This window comes from Pteropus medius, unplaced genomic scaffold (assembly GCF_902729225.1).
Source record: "Pteropus medius unplaced genomic scaffold, Ma_sr-lr_union100, whole genome shotgun sequence".
Lineage (NCBI taxonomy): Eukaryota > Metazoa > Chordata > Mammalia > Chiroptera > Pteropodidae > Pteropus > Pteropus medius.
The window spans coordinates 15,317,527-15,335,851 of NW_024349800.1; the positions used below are offsets into that span (position 1 = coordinate 15,317,527).

The 18,325-nt window shown below is 34.1% G+C and overlaps 1 protein-coding gene and 1 pseudogene across 18 annotated transcripts in view; one reads left to right on the forward strand and one right to left on the reverse strand.

The window, feature by feature from the left end:
* The window catches only part of LOC120622087 (ATP synthase subunit gamma, mitochondrial-like), a 30,134-nt pseudogene extending 24,029 nt beyond the window's left edge, over window positions 1–6,105 (reverse strand).
* Window positions 1–18,325, forward strand: part of LMO7 (LIM domain 7) — a 181,765-nt gene that overhangs the window by 55,488 nt on the left and 107,952 nt on the right. For 17 of the 18 annotated variants that reach the window (XM_039886866.1, XM_039886879.1, XM_039886880.1 and 14 more), the window contains one exon: window positions 6,951–7,021. The exons of the other annotated variant lie outside the window; for it this stretch is intronic. In XM_039886866.1, the coding sequence (XP_039742800.1) occupies window positions 6,951–7,021 (71 nt within the window). Of the gene's footprint in view, window positions 1–6,950; window positions 7,022–18,325 lie in introns of those variants that run through there. 18 annotated transcript variants of the gene reach the window in all.

Consider the following 18,325-nt stretch of genomic DNA (forward strand, 5'->3'; position numbering starts at 1 on the left):
TTCCTTCTTTCCTTCCTTCTTTCCTTCCTTCTTTCCTTCTTTCTTATAAAAACAAGTTCAATCTTTATTTTTGTCTTGATTTTCTTTGGTTAATATTTGTAGTGCAAATATTCATAGGAAGAGCAATTAAATTTAACATAAGTGATTAGTGTGTGGTAAGCCATATTTCAGCCAATGAGAAGTTGGGTAGGACAGTCCTGCCCTTGAGAATCTGCAGTGTAGACTGGGATGGCTAGGAGCATAGGGAGGTAGGTTGCTAACTACACTGCAGATTTCACTCAGTGCTTTCACAGATACTCTCATTCATTCATTCAATGCTCAATACTTGGTATGTAGGGAGATATGATTGACCTAAGTCACAACTCAGGCAACTGTATTGTTACCCAGTTTCTTCACGTATAAATGGGATAAAAGCACCTACCACATAGGGTTGCTGTGAAGGTTAAGGGAGATTGTGCACGAGCAAACACGAATAAGTGTTGGTTGTCGCAGTCTGGGAAACTGAGGCCTGGAGAAGTTAGGAGACTTTATTTTCATTATACAAGGAAGGAGTCTGAGACTTTTGGCTCAGCTTTTCTGACTCCAACTTCCCTTTTTTAGTTTTATATTTTAGCCCATTCTCGTGGGAAGAACTGGCTTCTTTCTCTAATATCTCAGATAACTTTTTCAATAGTTTTACTCTGGAAAAAAGCTAGGAGGTAGACAGTTGTTCTATTTAAATATGTTTAGTTTTTACCTAATGTGTTTGACTATGCCATAATCCTTGCATTTGTACATTTTTGGCATGTGCGACCAAGGGGATCTGTCAGAGTTACTGCATCATAAATAATGATACAGACATCTCGTAGAATTCATTATAAAAATTGGTCCTGTTTTGTGGTGTTGTAGGGATCATATAATGGTTGCTTCAAAAATGAAGCTTAATAGAAGAAAGGAGGAAGGGGTATTTTTAAATTCATTGACAGTTTTAGAGACTAAAAAGCATGGCAGCTTCTTGAAGTGTGCAGGCCTTGGGCTTCTCGCTGCGGAAGCAATATCCCTTTCATTCAAAGGTGAACACTCAGTCATCTCCTTGAATGGAAAATTAAGGCAGACCCATTTTTTTGTGAATTGTTTCACGATGTGGGGCCTGTGTTCCACAGTCGCTTCTGATGGTAACTGTTTCTCGATTTTGTTTGTTTGTTTTATTTTTGTTTTGTTTTTGTTTTTTGTATTACTTATGTGGGAATGATTAGCATGATGATGAATGTATATATATCTTAAATATCATGATCTAGTAGTTGATCAGTCAGTTAGTAGGTAGCAATTTGGAATCAACTGTGAGCCCAGTTGAAGCTTATAGCCTAGTTTTTATCAGCAAACATCTTTTTTAAAACAAGCTCAAATAGGCACTATGGTTTTGCACTGTGATTTGTGCAAAAGTATGGTAGTGCTTTTGGGATTCTAGATGCCTTTAAAATGGCTGCTTAAAAGGAATTGAGAAATTTAAATAAGACGAGTGCCTGCTGACTTGTGTTAGTGGGCGTTTTGCTGATAATCAGTCTGGTATAAAGTGGTCTTTGAGGCGTTCCCAGAATGTTTGGGTTTTAAATCGTGTGTATTATGTGGTCTGAATTGGAACTGAGAGATGCGGCTTTAAAGAAACTTGGTGCTTATCTTAGTGGGAAATCTCATCCAGCGAGAAGATGAAAATAAAACTATAAACAAAATAGTAAAGGGTGTGAAGATAATTCCCATTTGTCAGTTAAATTAATACATTTCATAGCAAAAGAAATGAATTTTTGACATTTGTGAACTCGACCCTTATTGCTTGTATATTTAGCTGATTGATATTTTCCTTCTACAAAATATGCCCTTTAAAAACTTCGTGTCCAGGGCTTCTCTGGAGGCTGCAGGTGGTAGGACAGGTTTGGCCGCGGTGTTGTGCAGAGTGTTTTCGGCGTGCTGCTCCGCCCTTCAGGTGCTCAAGAGAGTCATTATAACTTCACAGGAAGCATCCTGCCCAAGACATCCTGTCCCTTCTTAGTTTTCTTCCTAACAGGATGGCCAGTCAGTGCACAGGGACACATGGCTGGAAGAGGGGTTAAAAATTTTTACATATCACTTGTGTACGGCGAAGTAGATAGGGCAGATATTCCTTTCCTTTTAAAAATTAGGGGATTGAGCAGTGATGTATCAGAATTGTGTAGAGTGAGATGTGTCCAGGATTACATCCCAGGTCTCATTTGATGTATGTCTCAGGTTATTTCAGGTGGTGACAATTTTTTTTAAAACTATATTTAAAAATATGGAAAGGGGCAAGAAAGAGGGAAAAAAACAACAAATTTTTACAGGAGGCAAGGTGTGGCTGTTGACTACATAGTGGTTACTCCTGTTTGTGTTGACTTCTGATAACCTGAGTGGGAAACACATCTCTGTTTAGTTCTTATGGATCACACCCTCATTACGTAAGAGGTATCACACCTCACATAACTTGCTAATGAGTAAGACTCAGAATTATTGAAAAATGCAGTGAATAATTATTAGATTAGAACTCCTAGACAAACACTTGTTCTCTCAGAATTCTGGAATTTACTGTTCGGCACACTGAATTCTTCTTAAAATAAGAATGGATTTGTATCTTAAAGTATGATTTAATTTTTGGAACAAACTGCCTTTTCTATATTTTGAGGTCCTTTGTGAAACTTTATAATTTTTAGTATCCAGGATACTAAAGGTAGTCTAGTAGATTTTTATAATATGGTAACTCAGTTTCTTTCATTAAATAAAGGATGTTACATCTGGCCAAACAGACTTTCCTTTATTTGATAAGATGAAACCTTTTATCTTCATTCTACTGATGGAGAATAACAGCTAATAATACTAGCTAACATTTGTGAATGCTCCTGAGTTAGGCAAGTACTCAGTGCTTTATATGCATTATTTCATTTAATTCTGAGTAACCCTGTGAGATAGGTACTTTGTATGTCCATTGCAAAAAATGTATCCAATGGAAAAATTAAGAGATTAAGCAGCTTGTCCAGGGTTACAGGCAGGAAATGGCAGAGCCAGGATTCACAGGCTCCAGACCAACGACCTGACCTCACCTGGCAATAGTAGATGTTATGTGTTTCTGGAGGAATGTGGCCCAGGCAGCTGCTATACACTGAAAAGTCCTGCTGTAAAATTATGCTTTCCTTTTAGGTTTAAGGTTTTTGGAAAACTATTTTCGTTTTAGTTCCTTGGGAGGGGCCTTAGATGACTTTACATTTATATGGCTCTATAAATTGGTAATTAAGAATTTTACTTACAGTCAGGTGTTTTGAGTTATTGAGGCTGAGGTGGCTAGTATATACAGTATGAACATTTTTTAACGTTCATGAACACATCCAGAGAAACTCTTAAAACATTTTAAGAGAATTTTTCATTTTATTAAAGTTTAGAGTGCCATATTCTCTCTCTCTCTCTTTCACTCTCTTTAATATACATACACATACAATCATTATACCTTAAGGCACAAATCTCTTGTATCCAGGAAAATTCAAAAAGTTTAATTGAACAATTTTTATTTACTGAGTTACTATTTATACCCTTAACAATGGAAGATTAGTTTTGAAAGTATAGTGCATGGTAAAATACACTAGTTTAGATTTTAAAAAAGTAAATGCAGATAGAAGACAATATAATTTTTTTGGCTTTTGAAAGGTTTAGTGTCTGATGCAGTTAAGACACTCTCACTGATAATTTGTAAAATGCTGTAGGTTTTTTCGTGTCTGTTGAATGTGGATGGTTCTATAACTTTCTAGAACGTTAAACTTTCTGAACCTCAATCTTCTTACTGGTAAAAGGAGAATAGTAAAGATTATTAAATTTAAGGAGTGTGTGGATTTTGTAGATAATGAGAAAAATTATCTAGCATAAAAATTGATGTCTCCCTCTCTCTATATCCTTTGGATGCAGGAGATACAGGAAATTGACTGAAATCTGATGAATTCTGACCTCTTTTGAATGTTATTTAAAAAAAAATATTGATTACTTTGTATATGTATTGCATAAGAAACATCTATGGTTGTTATAATCTGTAAATAAGCCAAAAATAAACGTTAACATTATCTGTAAGTCTACCACTTAGAAATAATTACTGTTAACATTTATTCCATAATTATAAATGCATACTTATGGAATTATAGTAATTGGAATTATACTCCATGTATTATTTCATAAATTGCTTTATAACTAGTATATTAAGGATTCTTTACAAGTAATAAATGTACTTTAATGTCATGAGTTTAAAGTTCATGTAGTTTTCTGTTTTATGGTTATATCATAATGTAATTAATTTCTTATTGTTGGGCATTTAGGATGTTTGTAATTGAAGAAATAGAAGCATTTCTTCTATTCATGTCTTTTGTGTTCTGCTGCTGTCTTTGTATAAAGTCCTAGGTCTCTACATAGTGTGCCTGAAAGAGTGCATATGTAAGGCTTCAGATACACAGCATAAATTGCCTTCTAGAAAAATGGTATTTTATATTACCTCCAGTATTGCACAGAGCATGCCAGATTCCCAAGTCTTTAAAATACAAACTATTATTTAAAAATCTTTGTTTAGTTTTTATGTTATCTTCTTTATAAATACAGTATGAATAGAGCCAGGTATTACAATTATTTAGGTTTTGGTAAGTATACAAAGATATGTTAATATTTTGATATATGGAGGGGGGTGGTCTGAAATCTACACACTATAATTTTGCCTTTCTGTAGTCTTTTTGGGGAAATGAACCATTCTGGTTAGTTGGGTTTTAATTGCTCTGCATATTCCATTATTTCAATTTTATTAATTAATATTCTAAATATAACCCAGCCTTGCCTATATGGTGCAGAGGTATTCCTTTGAGAGTTAATTATTGGAGTGTGTTGGCAGAGTATTAACTTTAAGGTCAGTGCATGTAATGAGGTTAAGCATATACTGCTGTTAGCTACCCGTAGGTATTTGATTGAACAGCATCTTGGCCATTAGAAGCTACTGAGTAGGTGATATTTTCCCTTTTTCAGATGAGTAGGCTGGAGTTCAGAGAGATTATTTAACTTGCTTAAGATCACACACCTATTATGTAATGAAAGTGAGATGTGAATATATTTTGTCTAACTTGAGTCCTTTCGCTTTCCATTTTTGTCACTTGCTACATTCTGCCCTCTGGGTTGGCCAATCCAGTGCTATTGATTGTTAGTTACCCTTTACTGTTAGCCATGTGTCTGTACCGTACAGACTTCCTTTCTTCTAAACCTAATTTCTTCTCATCTAAATTGAATTGAGAACATAATTGCTAGATTGTTTCAGTGGTCTAGAGAACATGGACTTTGATATCTGCTTTGATGTTTGGGGCTTTTTTATGCTTTTTGACTTTGGACAGCAGTTCCTTGATAAATGAGATGTCACTGTTTTCACTAGTTGGGATCAGTGCTCATACTGAGTTTTTATTGGATCTATTTGAGGAAAATTCAAAAGCTTGTGCTACGCAGGTTACCTGGGATAATCCATGCACCACTTAAAGTTATTTCTCAAAATAGGTGCCATTCTGTTAGAATATATTTTACTGTGCTTTTAAGCATGTTTTACTATGTGGCTGAAAGCTTCTTAAGGGAAGAGCTGCCTAATTTTTTTTTTTTTAGAAATTCACCAAGTATCCAGGTAAGTGCTTGTAACAGAGACACTCAGCAGAAGTTTAATGTAGCCTTTTTGTAGATTAATACTGTGTACAGGAAAGGATCTTCCACTTGTTCCTATATTTGAATGTGTCACCTCCTGGCTCTGAAGCCTGTCCATATTTGTAAACCCAGCTTATGAGAAACTTACTCTTGTTCTAAAATTAACCATTGTTTTGTCAGTTAACAGATAGCGTGTCTAGCGTTGTGGAAAAGATGCAGAAGCCATGTGGGGATTCTAGGTGGACGGTAAAGCTAGCAGTGGTGTGTAAGGACAGCAGGCGCCCCGTGGCTCACCGAGCATTTAAGACGAATAACTTCCCAAATTAGGTTTCCAGGATCGTATTTCTCCCTGATGTGGCAGGTGGCGCAGGGACTCCTGCTGGCAGGTGGTGGGTACGTCTCCAGGGCAGCTGCTGTCATTGCTGTGGCAGCGCCTCCTGCCCACACCCTTAGCTGAGGACCCAGTCCAAGGAGTTGTTCTTGGGGCGGCTTTTTTCCCCTCTGTGGCCTCCATTTTCTCTGCTTCTGTTTCCTCTCTGGAATCCCCATCCCTCCCAACCACTCCACTCTGAAGAGACAGTATCCGTAGATATTTTTTCAGCAGTTTCACTAAGAACATTGTCGGTGGCAACCTTAGGTGGCCTGTTCATATGTAATAGCCTTTAGTGGGGATTTTGTCTGTTTAAAATTCATACCATCTACCTTCTCTGTCTTTTGTCTCTCTCTGTCAGGATTTAATAGTCTTCTCCCTAGGTGGCTTCAGTAAATAGCTCTTTACGCAAATCAGGGCCATTCCGTGAATACATTTAAGGAGAGCCATGTCTTCTGCTATTTAGCTTTGTAATGAAACTTGAAGAATTTAAAGATGGGATTGAAATAAATGCTGTGCATATATAGTTGGTATTTCAAATGTATATCTTAATCAGTTTTTATTTATGTAGTAAAATAGATCACCCATAGGTTTTTTTTTTTAAAAATAGAAAATATGTTAGAAATGTAGCTTCTAATTTTTATCATGTATGAAATGGTTATAGTACAGAAAATGCTCATTGTGATTTTCTTCTGTTTATATTTTTTCATACTAAAATGGATAACCTTTCTCTTTGTAACACAGAACCACACATAACTTCTTATATGGAACAACTTTTGATATATGCACAGCTTTCAATTATAACATTAGATGCATATTAATTAATCTAGTACTAGATTTGACTTGTGTGATATTCCTCATTAAGAGAAAATTAATACCCAAATCTGTCTTTCAGGCAGTAACAGAGAAGAATTTTGAAACAAAGGACTTTCGAGCCTCTTTAGAGAATGGTGTTCTGTTGTGTGAGTAAGTATTTAAGGCATTTAAAAGAATAATTCAAAGGCAAAGGTGTGTGTGTGTGTTATGAAGTTTCTTCGCTCCTCTCTCCATGGCTACCATAGTCACAGATATGTTTTCTTGGTAACAAGTGAGATCTGATCCCTGCAAATTGACACCCCCACAGTACCAGGCAGTAAGAAGGAGTTATCAGTCTCTGTATCTAAAGATAGCATTGGTGAAATGTATATTATTTTAAATTAGTAAACAAGAAAGATTCTGTTATTGCTCAATGGGCCAATGGGGATGGGTGGTTGAGGAGAAGGCCTTATTACATTGTTCTAGCTATTGTTTACTGTGATTATTCTGATGTATGGAATTGCCTAGTTTAGAAGTTAATGTAAAACTTTTTTTCTTCGCCAATAAATAATGATGGTTGTAGAACAAAGTTAGGCAGTAGCACATTTTTCTTTTAAGATTTATGTGGAGTCATTACATTACCACAATCAATCTGAGTCATGGGCCATCAATTTAATTAATATTATTGAAAATCACATCTCAAGCTTTGGTTATCATAAGGAAAATGGGCTGGTGCCGTGATTGATGATATGAAGCATGTACTGTGTTTAGTATGATGGTTTGTTCCTCAATGGATGTGTAGTACAGCTAGCCAGGTATGTGACCTTTGGGGGTGGGATGTAAGGATGAAGGTGTGAGGGTACAGGTTGCAGAAGTGAGCAAATAAATTATAAGAACATACTTGAGTACGCACCCACATTTTTGAAAGTACTTAAGTATTTCAATCTAGACACTTACCGCAATAGGTATTTATGGAATCTGACCACAGGGTGCACTGGGAGTATGTGCTTGTACTTAGATGATTTTGATTATCCTTTTAAAGGAAGGCTGTTTGCAGCAAAGATCAGGAGTCAGAGGGCTTAGGTTTGATTCTTTGCTCCCGTACTTTTGGACATTTGAGCAAGTGACTTAACATCTGAGCCTTATTCTCACCTGTAAAGTAGATATCAGGGTATCTGATCTGCCTACTATACAGGGTTGCAAAGTTCCATGAGACATATGGAACTTAAAAGGTTTTATAAACCATCAAATTTTGTATAAACACAGATTGTTGCTAGGAAGATGGTGTGTAGATAATAGTCTCTATCATATTAGCTCTGTTGATAGGTGTTCAGACTTGTTTGTCTTTCAGCAGTATTATTCAGTTGAACCTTGTGAAATTGTTGATATTTAACCATCTGTGAGCTACAGAAATGTCAGTTTCATGTGGTTCTAGCTAAGATGTTGTAGGACAGGCATATGAAAAAGGGCCACAAATAAAGTTTAAAGGATCTTGATCTCTTGTGTTGTCACATTCAGAATTGTCATTGACAAATAGTGTTTAAACTATTTTTAGTAGGCTGTATGGTCAGCCCAATTTGTCACTGACAGGAAATTACCTTGATTTGAAAACTGTATGATTTAAATGTATTCTAATGTGTTCAGAAGACAGAGGGACAAAAATGGCTTGGAAGGATGCATGTGATCTGAAAACTACCTTTGCTATAAAGTATAGACTATTTAGAGGTTTGTAGCCAAATAGCGTTGATGTCAATTAAAAACCCCACAAGTCAGGATAGGAGTTAGGTGGGTTTATGTAGGAAGTGCCCTGTGAGGCACAGAGTTGTTTTCATACATAAGAGAGCATATGGCCCAAATAGGCGATCTGTTCATTGAAGTCACTTTGTGGCTATATAGTATGGAACTATTAATGAAAACATTTTTAGGTAGTGCCTTCTGAGGGAACACTGCTTCCATAACTAGGTCATTAAACGTACCTGAGAATAACAACCCAGTTTTTTGTTTAAAATGCAATTTATGCACCAGCCTGGGCTCTGAATGATTTAAGGTGATTTCTAAAAACTATATTCAGCCTGTTACCAGTGAGAATATTTAGAATAGATGAAAAACTGTTTTAACCACAAGTAGTGCTGTTAGAATAAATATGTAAGTTCTACCTTCATGGTCACAGCAAACATTTGGATGCATATTTAGAGAGAGATTGTTTTTTTGTTTGTTTGTTTGTTTGTTTTTTAAAGTCACTTTAATGCACAGCTTCCTAAAGCTCATTCTTAAATTGTTTCCTAACTGAAATAATACCAATTTGGGGTTTTGCGCATTATCAGGTAAGTCTTATCAATCTGTTTAGTACCCAGTGTTTAAATGAATGTTTCCCAAAAGTAGCAAAAGTAAACATTAAGCTGTGACAATCAGCAATTGTAGTTTACTGTGGGACACCAAAGTACTGCAAAATGTTTATATTAAAAAAAAGTCTTTCTCTTAGCTGTGTATCATATTGTTTATAGCCATTGGTTAATGAAGGTGTATCAATTTAAAAGGTGTAGTGTTGAGGGAAAGCAAAGTCCAGGCAATTATATTCTGTATAAATCTGTAACTGAAGAAAGCCTACTTGGTTGGTCTATAAGCAGGCATCACTATTTGATCACATCTATCTAAATTATAATACGTATGAGGAAAGCAAAATCAGTTATTCAGAAGCCTGGTATTTTAGGCTCAAACTTTTAAATTAATAGTAAATATAGTAAGTTATTGTCTTAGATCATTTTACCCATAAGAAATCTTAAGTTTTAGTTAAAACATGATTAGGATATTTAAAAAATCTGAATTCATCTTCTTACAGAAAAAGGCTGACTTCCATTTGATTCACTGCCAGAAAAATGACCAATTCTTGTGAAATATAGGGTCTGCTTGTTGCCTGTTAAATCTCTCTAGACATCCTACTTAATTACCACCATTAAAAGAATTTTCTTATTGTTTTATCTAGTAATTTAAGCAAATTTTTATCCTTTAGTTATAGTCTATCCTTTTGAACTGACATTCCAAGCTATCAAAGTGGAGAATTGAGAGAAGTGAGCTTATCACAGTTTTCACCCAGCTGGCAGTGTGCTGACATTTCCAATAGTCTAAACTCTGCACTGAGGTTTCATACAAGATACATATCTGAATAATGAGGATATTATGTCCATTTATTGCCTTTTAATCTGATTGACTATGGAAGTCAATATCTTCTGTTAATTATTTAGTATCATTTAGTTTGATTAACTGTGCGATCTAATGAGTTGAGGGCTAAAGAATACTCTCCCAGTTAAAGTCTGTTATAGTAATTCTTTTACCTTCTACCTTAGACATGTAATCTCTCTTGGCCTTACTGAGCAGTGAGATGGAAACAAGATCTAATTTTGTTTTTTTTCTATTTAGTAAAAGGATTGACAAGAGCTTATAAAGTCATTTCAGCTCCTTGTTATAATTTTCTGTGAATTTTATTGTTTTATCTATTAATCTGTTTCCTATCTTCATTGTTTATTAGTGTGCATGAGGTCTACCTTACTATATATTACAAAATATTTGAGGTTTGCTACTACATACATATCCTCAATTCTCTCTTGCTCTGTGGTTCTAGCTGAATTATTTTTTGCTAAACACATTTAGTGGCATGTCCAGCTAGTGATATGAGTTAGTAATTTCACAGTTACTCATCTTATGATAGCAATCTTGGAAATATTCAAATGAAAACATTCTTTATTCTCCTTATGAAGTAACAAGATATGTTCAAAGGTAATCTTATTGGGTGTGTCTCAGTATTGGGTGTGCCAGTCTATACTTCCCATCTCTGGAATAAGTCTATGTCTTTGCTCTTTTCCAAGTCAGCTATGCATCAGAAGTTTATGCCTTTTGAACTCGTGGCTTACATTATTGAGAAAGCTCACCAAGCCTTTTCCATAGCTTGCAGCTTGGAAAGAGTGGAGCAAGACATTTATCTATTGGTTTGAGAAATACTGTTTCTATTTATATCAGCCATGACTATACTATCTGCCTAAAGTACCATAATATTTTGTTAAAGATATATTTAATAGAAGAAAAAATATTTAAAAAATACTATTAATTTACTCTGGGGCATTCAGATGATTGTTTTAAGACATCGGACAAGATAGAGAACTTTGCCACTTCTCATTTAGGCCAAGAGAACTCTGTCTTTTGTTAGGGTGGGAGACGTTCACACATTGAGTGGCAGTGACATTCCTGGGCCCTTGTGGCTTCTGTGCTGTGCTCCATGTGTGCCTAGAGGCTCTTGTGTATCAATGAGCTTTTTCTTAGAGATCTTCTGGTTTTGTATTTCCTGAGGACAGTTGCTTCCATACAGCTCTTCAGCTTGCCAGCACTATCTATTGATCCCGATCCATATAGCCATTTGAAATTTAAGTAATAAAAACTATTTTTCTTCACTTAATGTAGTTTAACTTTAAAGTTTCCATATTATTTGATAGCCCAGAAATAGGTAAACATATAGGTAAAAGATGCAAGTGTTCGATTTCATAAAGATAACTTAAAAAGATTAAACTGCTTTTTCTTCTTGGCAGTATTTTGTGGTTGCCATCTGTATGCTCTGTTTTTCAGCTTCATGGTCATTTTTTTTTTCTGTAATATTACATCTACATATAGCAAAAACTTTTAAGAATTTGTATCAAATTGAAAGTGAGCTTGGCGAACATCAATTTAAAAATTCACGTCTGTTATGGTAGTCACATTGTACAGACTCATTGCAAATTTTTCAAAAGTTTTTTATATTGTGGCCTCAAACCTGAAGGAAGAAAGTTCACGTATGTTTTGTGAACCTGCATGTACCATCTATACAGGGCTTTCTTATCCTAAATATACATTACTGAAAGGTGAACGTACAGCATTTCAGTGATAGGGCCTCTGAGAAATAGATGAGAATGATGGTCTAAAAATAAAAGGGAGCAATGTATGGTCTAAAAATAAAAGGGAGCTAAATGCATATGATATAAACAATTTATATTAAAGTCGATCAGCAAGAGGGTTATCAAAGTAGGTTTTTGATGTAATGAAGGCTCTCAGGTGAACACACAGTAAACGATGTGTTGGCCATGAAAAGGTGAAAGTTTGGGGATTCTGGTAAGTGCAATGTGAAGTAAATTAAATGAGGAGAATGAATACTGCAAAAAGAACACATATATGATAGTATCATGTAAATTAAAGGTAGAGTGCCTTATGTGAGAGACGATCTATAATTTCTATATACCAACAATCATCAATCAGAAAATTAGATTATATCTAATGAATAAAAGCAATAGTGACAAAGTTTAGAACATTTACTTTAGAGAAACACGTGGGACTTTTATATGTAGAAAATAAAATGGTAAGCTATAAGATTTAAGAAATGGAATGATAAGCTACATTTCCATATAGAATAATAGATGTCAAAATTAATTTATAGTTTTAATCCAATACCCATATAAAATCTAGTCAGATTTTTCTTGGAATTAAAAATTCTCATTCACATGGAATAATAAATGAGGATAAAAAAATGAAAATTTCTGTGGGATGAGCCTAACCCACTATTAAAACACATGATAAAACATGACAAAGCACAGTGTTTAATAATTATGTATTGCCTTATAAAAGTACATATTAACGTAATAGCAAGGTCCAGAAATACATTTTTATACATAAAAATTTGTGATGAAAGAAATATGAGAAAATAGAGAAGAAATGAATCATTGAGTTAATTGTATTAGGATAAATAATTGTGCAAGAATTAATTTAAAAACTCATACAAAACTACAGTCTAGATTAAAATAATAAGCTGGAAAATACAATTGAAGAGTTAGAAAAAACTTTAGAGGCAGTTTATAATTCTAAGCTTTGAAGGAATAGGAAAATAGATTTGAATATATATTCAAATAAGTATATATATGCAAATAACATTCTGAAAATATTATAAGCAAAAATGACTTAAAGATTATCTAGAGTTCAAATAAATTGGTAAAATACACATTTAAAAACCTCAGTAGATAAGTAAGCAAAGGATATTACAATTCACGAATGAAGAAATACTGCTGGAAATAAACAGTAAGATATTAACCTTCATTAGTAAGAAATAATCATGCTAAAACCAGATACTATATTTTTAATTAAAACTAGTAAATAATTTAAAACTTGTTATGAAATGATGGCTGTATTGTGGAGAAATGATCTATAATATTCTCAAAATGACCAATTGAATATAAACTGGTACAACTCTGAAAAGCAATTTGGCAATACCTGTCAAGGAATTACATGCCATTTTATTTATTAATATAAACACGTATTTGTCATAAAAATTATAAGACTTGATAATCCTTTTGGGATTTTAAGAAAAGACTACAAAACAAATAAAAAATGTATGAAGCATTTTCATAGTAGGAAATATTAAAAACAACTTACATATGTGAACTATGATATGTAAAATTGTTGAACATTTTTACATTCCTTAAGAGTGGTGGTTATAAAAGCTGCAGCACTGTGGGAGATCGTGCAGCAGGTAGCTGACAGGCAGAGGAATACTGTCACTGCTATTAAAAATGTGACCAGTTGTATCATGTCTTGCCGTGAGGTAGGCACACGAAGGCTGTATGCTAGTGCAAAGGCAAGTTGATTCACATTGCCAGATTCCTTTTCGAACAAGTATCGAGACCTTCACCTTGATGATTTTACTTCTAGAAATAAAATGTAAGAAACCGTAAATATAGTCAATAAAATCGTAATGTTTACATGATGATAGATAATTACTAGAATTAGTGGGGATGATCACATTGAAAGGTACAAAAATGTCAAATCACTATATTGTACACCTGAAACTGATATAACTAATATAATATTGTATAGCAACTATACTTAAGTAAAAAATAAAGAACGAAATGGTAAGGAGCAGGGATAAAGATACACATTCAAATATGCAGTGAAGCATTTTTACAGGGGCAAAATTGGAGAGAACGTAAGTCCAATTATTAGAGAATGACATATCACTCTCATTTACCTGAAGGGATAGAGAGAAGTTTAGCAACTTTACGTAATAGTTAATGGCAGGACCAGGACAGAAGCCTGAGTCCCCCTGCTTGACGCCTTTTTTTATTGATATGATAGTGGTAAATTTCCTGTTACTCAGCGAGTTCCATTAGTGCTATGACTATTGGAGTTACTTGGAATTAGGAACCTGCTGTCAGACTGCTCAAGCTTTGCTAGACTCACTTCAGCATCCTTTGGGCATAACAGCGAGGCCAAATAAGGAAGTCTTGTCTTAATAAAAGGATAATTATAAATTGCATTGGTATTGACTTGTTGCTGTTCCACACATTTTCCCATCATAGCATGTATTGTTAACTATTTGTGTGGTAAGTAATTAAGCAGTATTCAAAATTACTACTGCAGGGTTTCTACAAATTGAACTTATATTAATTTTACTACCAGTCTTAAAATACTGAAGTCATTATAAATATTTATATTGAATTTTTACACTTAAAAAATTTTAATTACATATGCTTATTACTTTACCCAAGGAAATGTGATAATTAACTACTCAATGTTATTTTAAAAATATTATAGCTTATGAATTTAGATGGAGGTAATTAATTTAAAATATTAGTGAGGAATTTACTTAAGATAGCCAGTCCAACTGTTATAGAACATTTTAATGTAAATTCTGGTTCATCCATAGAATGGACTGTCTCAGTCACTAAAATTTATGTTACGGATATATATTATTTCTGTGGACAATATAATAAAATAGAACAGCTTACAGATTTAGAAAAAGATAACCAGTCCAAGTTAATATATCTGATAGAATTTACTCTCCTAATTAACATTTGACAATTAGGAGAGACCATTAAAGTTTAACTATCTGACAACAGAAAAAATAACAGAAGAGAGATGTCCTTGCTGGGAGAAGCCAAAAACCATTTCTAGCATTTGAATAAAACTAAAAGTAAAGTTTTTCTAAATTTAGGTAAATCACTTACAGAAAAATTTATTTGAGTCATTCACAGAAAAATTTCTGTATTATAAGTTGGTGGATTTTAGCAAATATTTTTAAAGCACCTAGTAAATGCCAAGTACCCCACTAAGTGCTAGGAGATGCTGTTTGGATTGAAAGAATATTCTTGCACTTGACAGCTTCACTGTCTGGTCGCTGTATGATCCCAGCACAGGGCTCTATCTTTAGTAAACATTCAGATGTTTGTTGAGCGGAGTTTGCATCTAGAAGAAAACTAGGCAAGTTTTCTTGAGTGTTAAATAACAGATAAGACAAAAATCATTGCTCTTTAATTTGAAAGGAAATGTGTAATATCTTTATTATATCTTTAAAAAATTTAGTTACTAATAGGAAAAGTTTGACAACTGTGGAGCTATATAGATTTAAAAAACATAGTTGACAGGAAGATGTTAGAAATATATGTGTAAATGACTAACCTAATAATTCATAGGTTAAAAAGTTTATTCTCAGTATATTGTGCTCTTTGATGTCAGTCTTTCTGGTACATTTGGAAAATCTTTGGAAATGGGAAGTCCAAAGATGTCCCTACATTTTGTACCTCTGCTGAAGAGCTTTCTGATAAGGGGGAAAGTGAGGTTTGGCATTTGGAACTAGATTTTAGCTCTGATTAAAACCTTCTATAACTCGGCTAGACATCATATTGAGCTTCATGTATGATTTTCTGAGTGTCATCTCTGATTTATATTTAAAGTCATATCACATTCTACTGGTGACAAGGTTTCTGAACAGAGCCAACTTTTTAGCATCTGTTGTGTAACTCAGCTCCCTTGGAGTGGGTGGGCAGTGTTTTTTGGGTGGGAGTAGAAAAGGAAATAGACAACCACTGGAGGGATGAGCTGAAGGAGAGGGCTGCGGGCCTTATTGGGAGATAACAAAATGACTGTCATTTCCGTTCTGGTTTTAATCTTATTAAAAGAGCAAACCTCTTGTATGTTATCAAAGCATATCACCAGGTTTATGCCATGACCTAAGGGAGGGCTGGGGGGATTAACTATATAATTCTGCATCGGGTTAGAGGGATGGGACATGGAGATACAGGCAGATAAAATGGTCTCTTGTTTGCTCTAGTTCCTTGTGCACATAGGCACCTGGAAGGTTATCATGTTATCTGATTCTTAAATAGAGCCGGTCACCTGAAGTCAATGTTGCTTTTAGGAATATATGTAATTGAAGAACAGTTATTATGCAAAGTTTTGTTTGCAAAAGAGAGTAGTATTTCTCTTGTGTGACACTTGTATTTTATTTGACATACTACTATGCCCTTATTCCCGTAGGAATATTTTATTTGACATACTACTATGCCCTTTAATTTCACAGAAATTTAAATTTTATGAAATCTCTTTTTCTTTTTAGAAGGAATGTCCTACAGGTTCTTTCTTTAATTGTGTATGAAAATAATTATTCATGGTTCATAATTTGATTAGATGTTCAGTATTTGCCCAAACCATATGAGCATTTTCTCTATATTCTAGTGCTTAGAACCAATACCATTTTAACAACCGACAAAACAGCATTTTCCTCTGTTGACATGACTTTTTAATTTTAAAAAATTTTAAAAATATATTTATTTATTTATTTTTCATGATGACATTGATTAACAAAATCCTATGTTTCAGTGTACACTTTAACAGTAAGACATATATATATATTAGCACTGTGTGTTCACCTCCCATAGTTAGATTTCTTTCTGTCACCATATATTTGACTCCCTTTACCCCGTCTACCTTCCTGCTCCCTCATCTCCTCTGGTAACCACTAGTCTATTGTTCATGTCCATGAGTTTCTGTTTGTTTGTCCTGTTCATTTGTTGCTTTTAGTTTTATATCCCACAAGTAAATGATATCATGTGATTTTCAACTTTTTCTGTCTGGCTTATTTCACTTAGCATGATTATCTGGAGACATGACTTTTTAGAGGGTAGTTTGTTGAGTTATCCAGGGCGTGGTTTTTTTCCTTATGGCTATTTCCCTGTTTGTATATGTGCTAGGAGCCTGAGGAGTGAAGGACACCAATCCACTCTGTATGCGTTGCTTCTAAGTAATAGCTCTAGAACTTTCTGATGAGGGAGGAGTCAACTCATTATTGGGAGACAACATTTATCCATGCTGTTTCTTTTACCTCTATCTCTTACTTCCTTTGGCTGACTTAACTGAGAACCCAGCAACTACATTAAAAAAATACTCCTGATATTACTGACACTGTAATAATACAAAATGATAAGTAAACATGTAAATTGAATGATTTGGACAAAGTCCCCAGTGACTCAAATGGGTGGAGGAAGAATGTATGACACTCTTCTTCTAACAAGGACAACTAATGCCACGCGTCCCTGACAATTTATTAGTTGCCCCAGCTCATATTGGTTTTTTAATTTTTCTATATCACTAAAAGATTACATTTTAAGATCCAGGTTACTATAGGAAAGTCATTGTTAAGTAATGGTCAACTGCCACGAACTTCTTGATTTATACTCTGTGAGAATTATGTTCCTATTAAATACTATTTCAGTTAGTTCTATGCATTGCAGGAATGCCACTGATAATAGAATTTAAGAAATACCTGGTTAATAGGGAACAACTAGAGGAACTAATTTAGAACTCTCTTTCTTATAAACCTGCTCAGTTCTTTTTTACCTCCTCAGCTAGTGACTAAAGAAAAATAAAGTGGCCATGAAGGGAGAAAACCTTTCTTCCTACATGGCTTTCACTGCATAAATAAATTAGGAATCAAGGAGTTAACAGTTTTGGAAATGCTTAAAGTTGAGGGGATTGGTTTTATTATCTATATTAAATTGTCTAAAGACCTTTGTATGAAGAAACTATGAAAACAGAAAACATCTTTTGTTCATCAGACTAAATCTTTATAAGCCATCATTTTGTCATTTTGAATCCTGTTGAACAGCATTCTGAGGGTTATTAAATTGAGACTTTTGTCTTTTTTTATTTTTAGCACATTCAAGTGTATATATAAATCTCTGGAATGCTGAAGGAGTGACATTCCACAAGTGTCAGATTTTATTTTCTGTCGCCCATTGTGGAGACCAGTAAATTAAAAATGTTTGATTTTTAATTTATTCTTTCTCTTTAATTTGCTTTCCTATTAGAGCTCTGTTACAAAATAAAGAATTTTTTTTTTTTTTTGGTGGATGGATTATTGAACAGGAAAGTCACTGTTCCAAATTGTTTTCTGGCAATGATTAATGATTCATTAACCAAGATAGCATTAATAGAAAAACATTATTATAGCATTAAATTTCTATGTAGCCTGGCACTGTATTAGTCAACAACAAAAAATAGAATTCGCAATAATCTAGATTTGGAACCAAAAAGTGTACTCTAGGTTGTAGATATCAAAGCTGTGCTCGTTTTTAGTTTTCTAGAGTATAGAGATATAGATATCTTTGCAAATTGTCATAGCAACTTAAT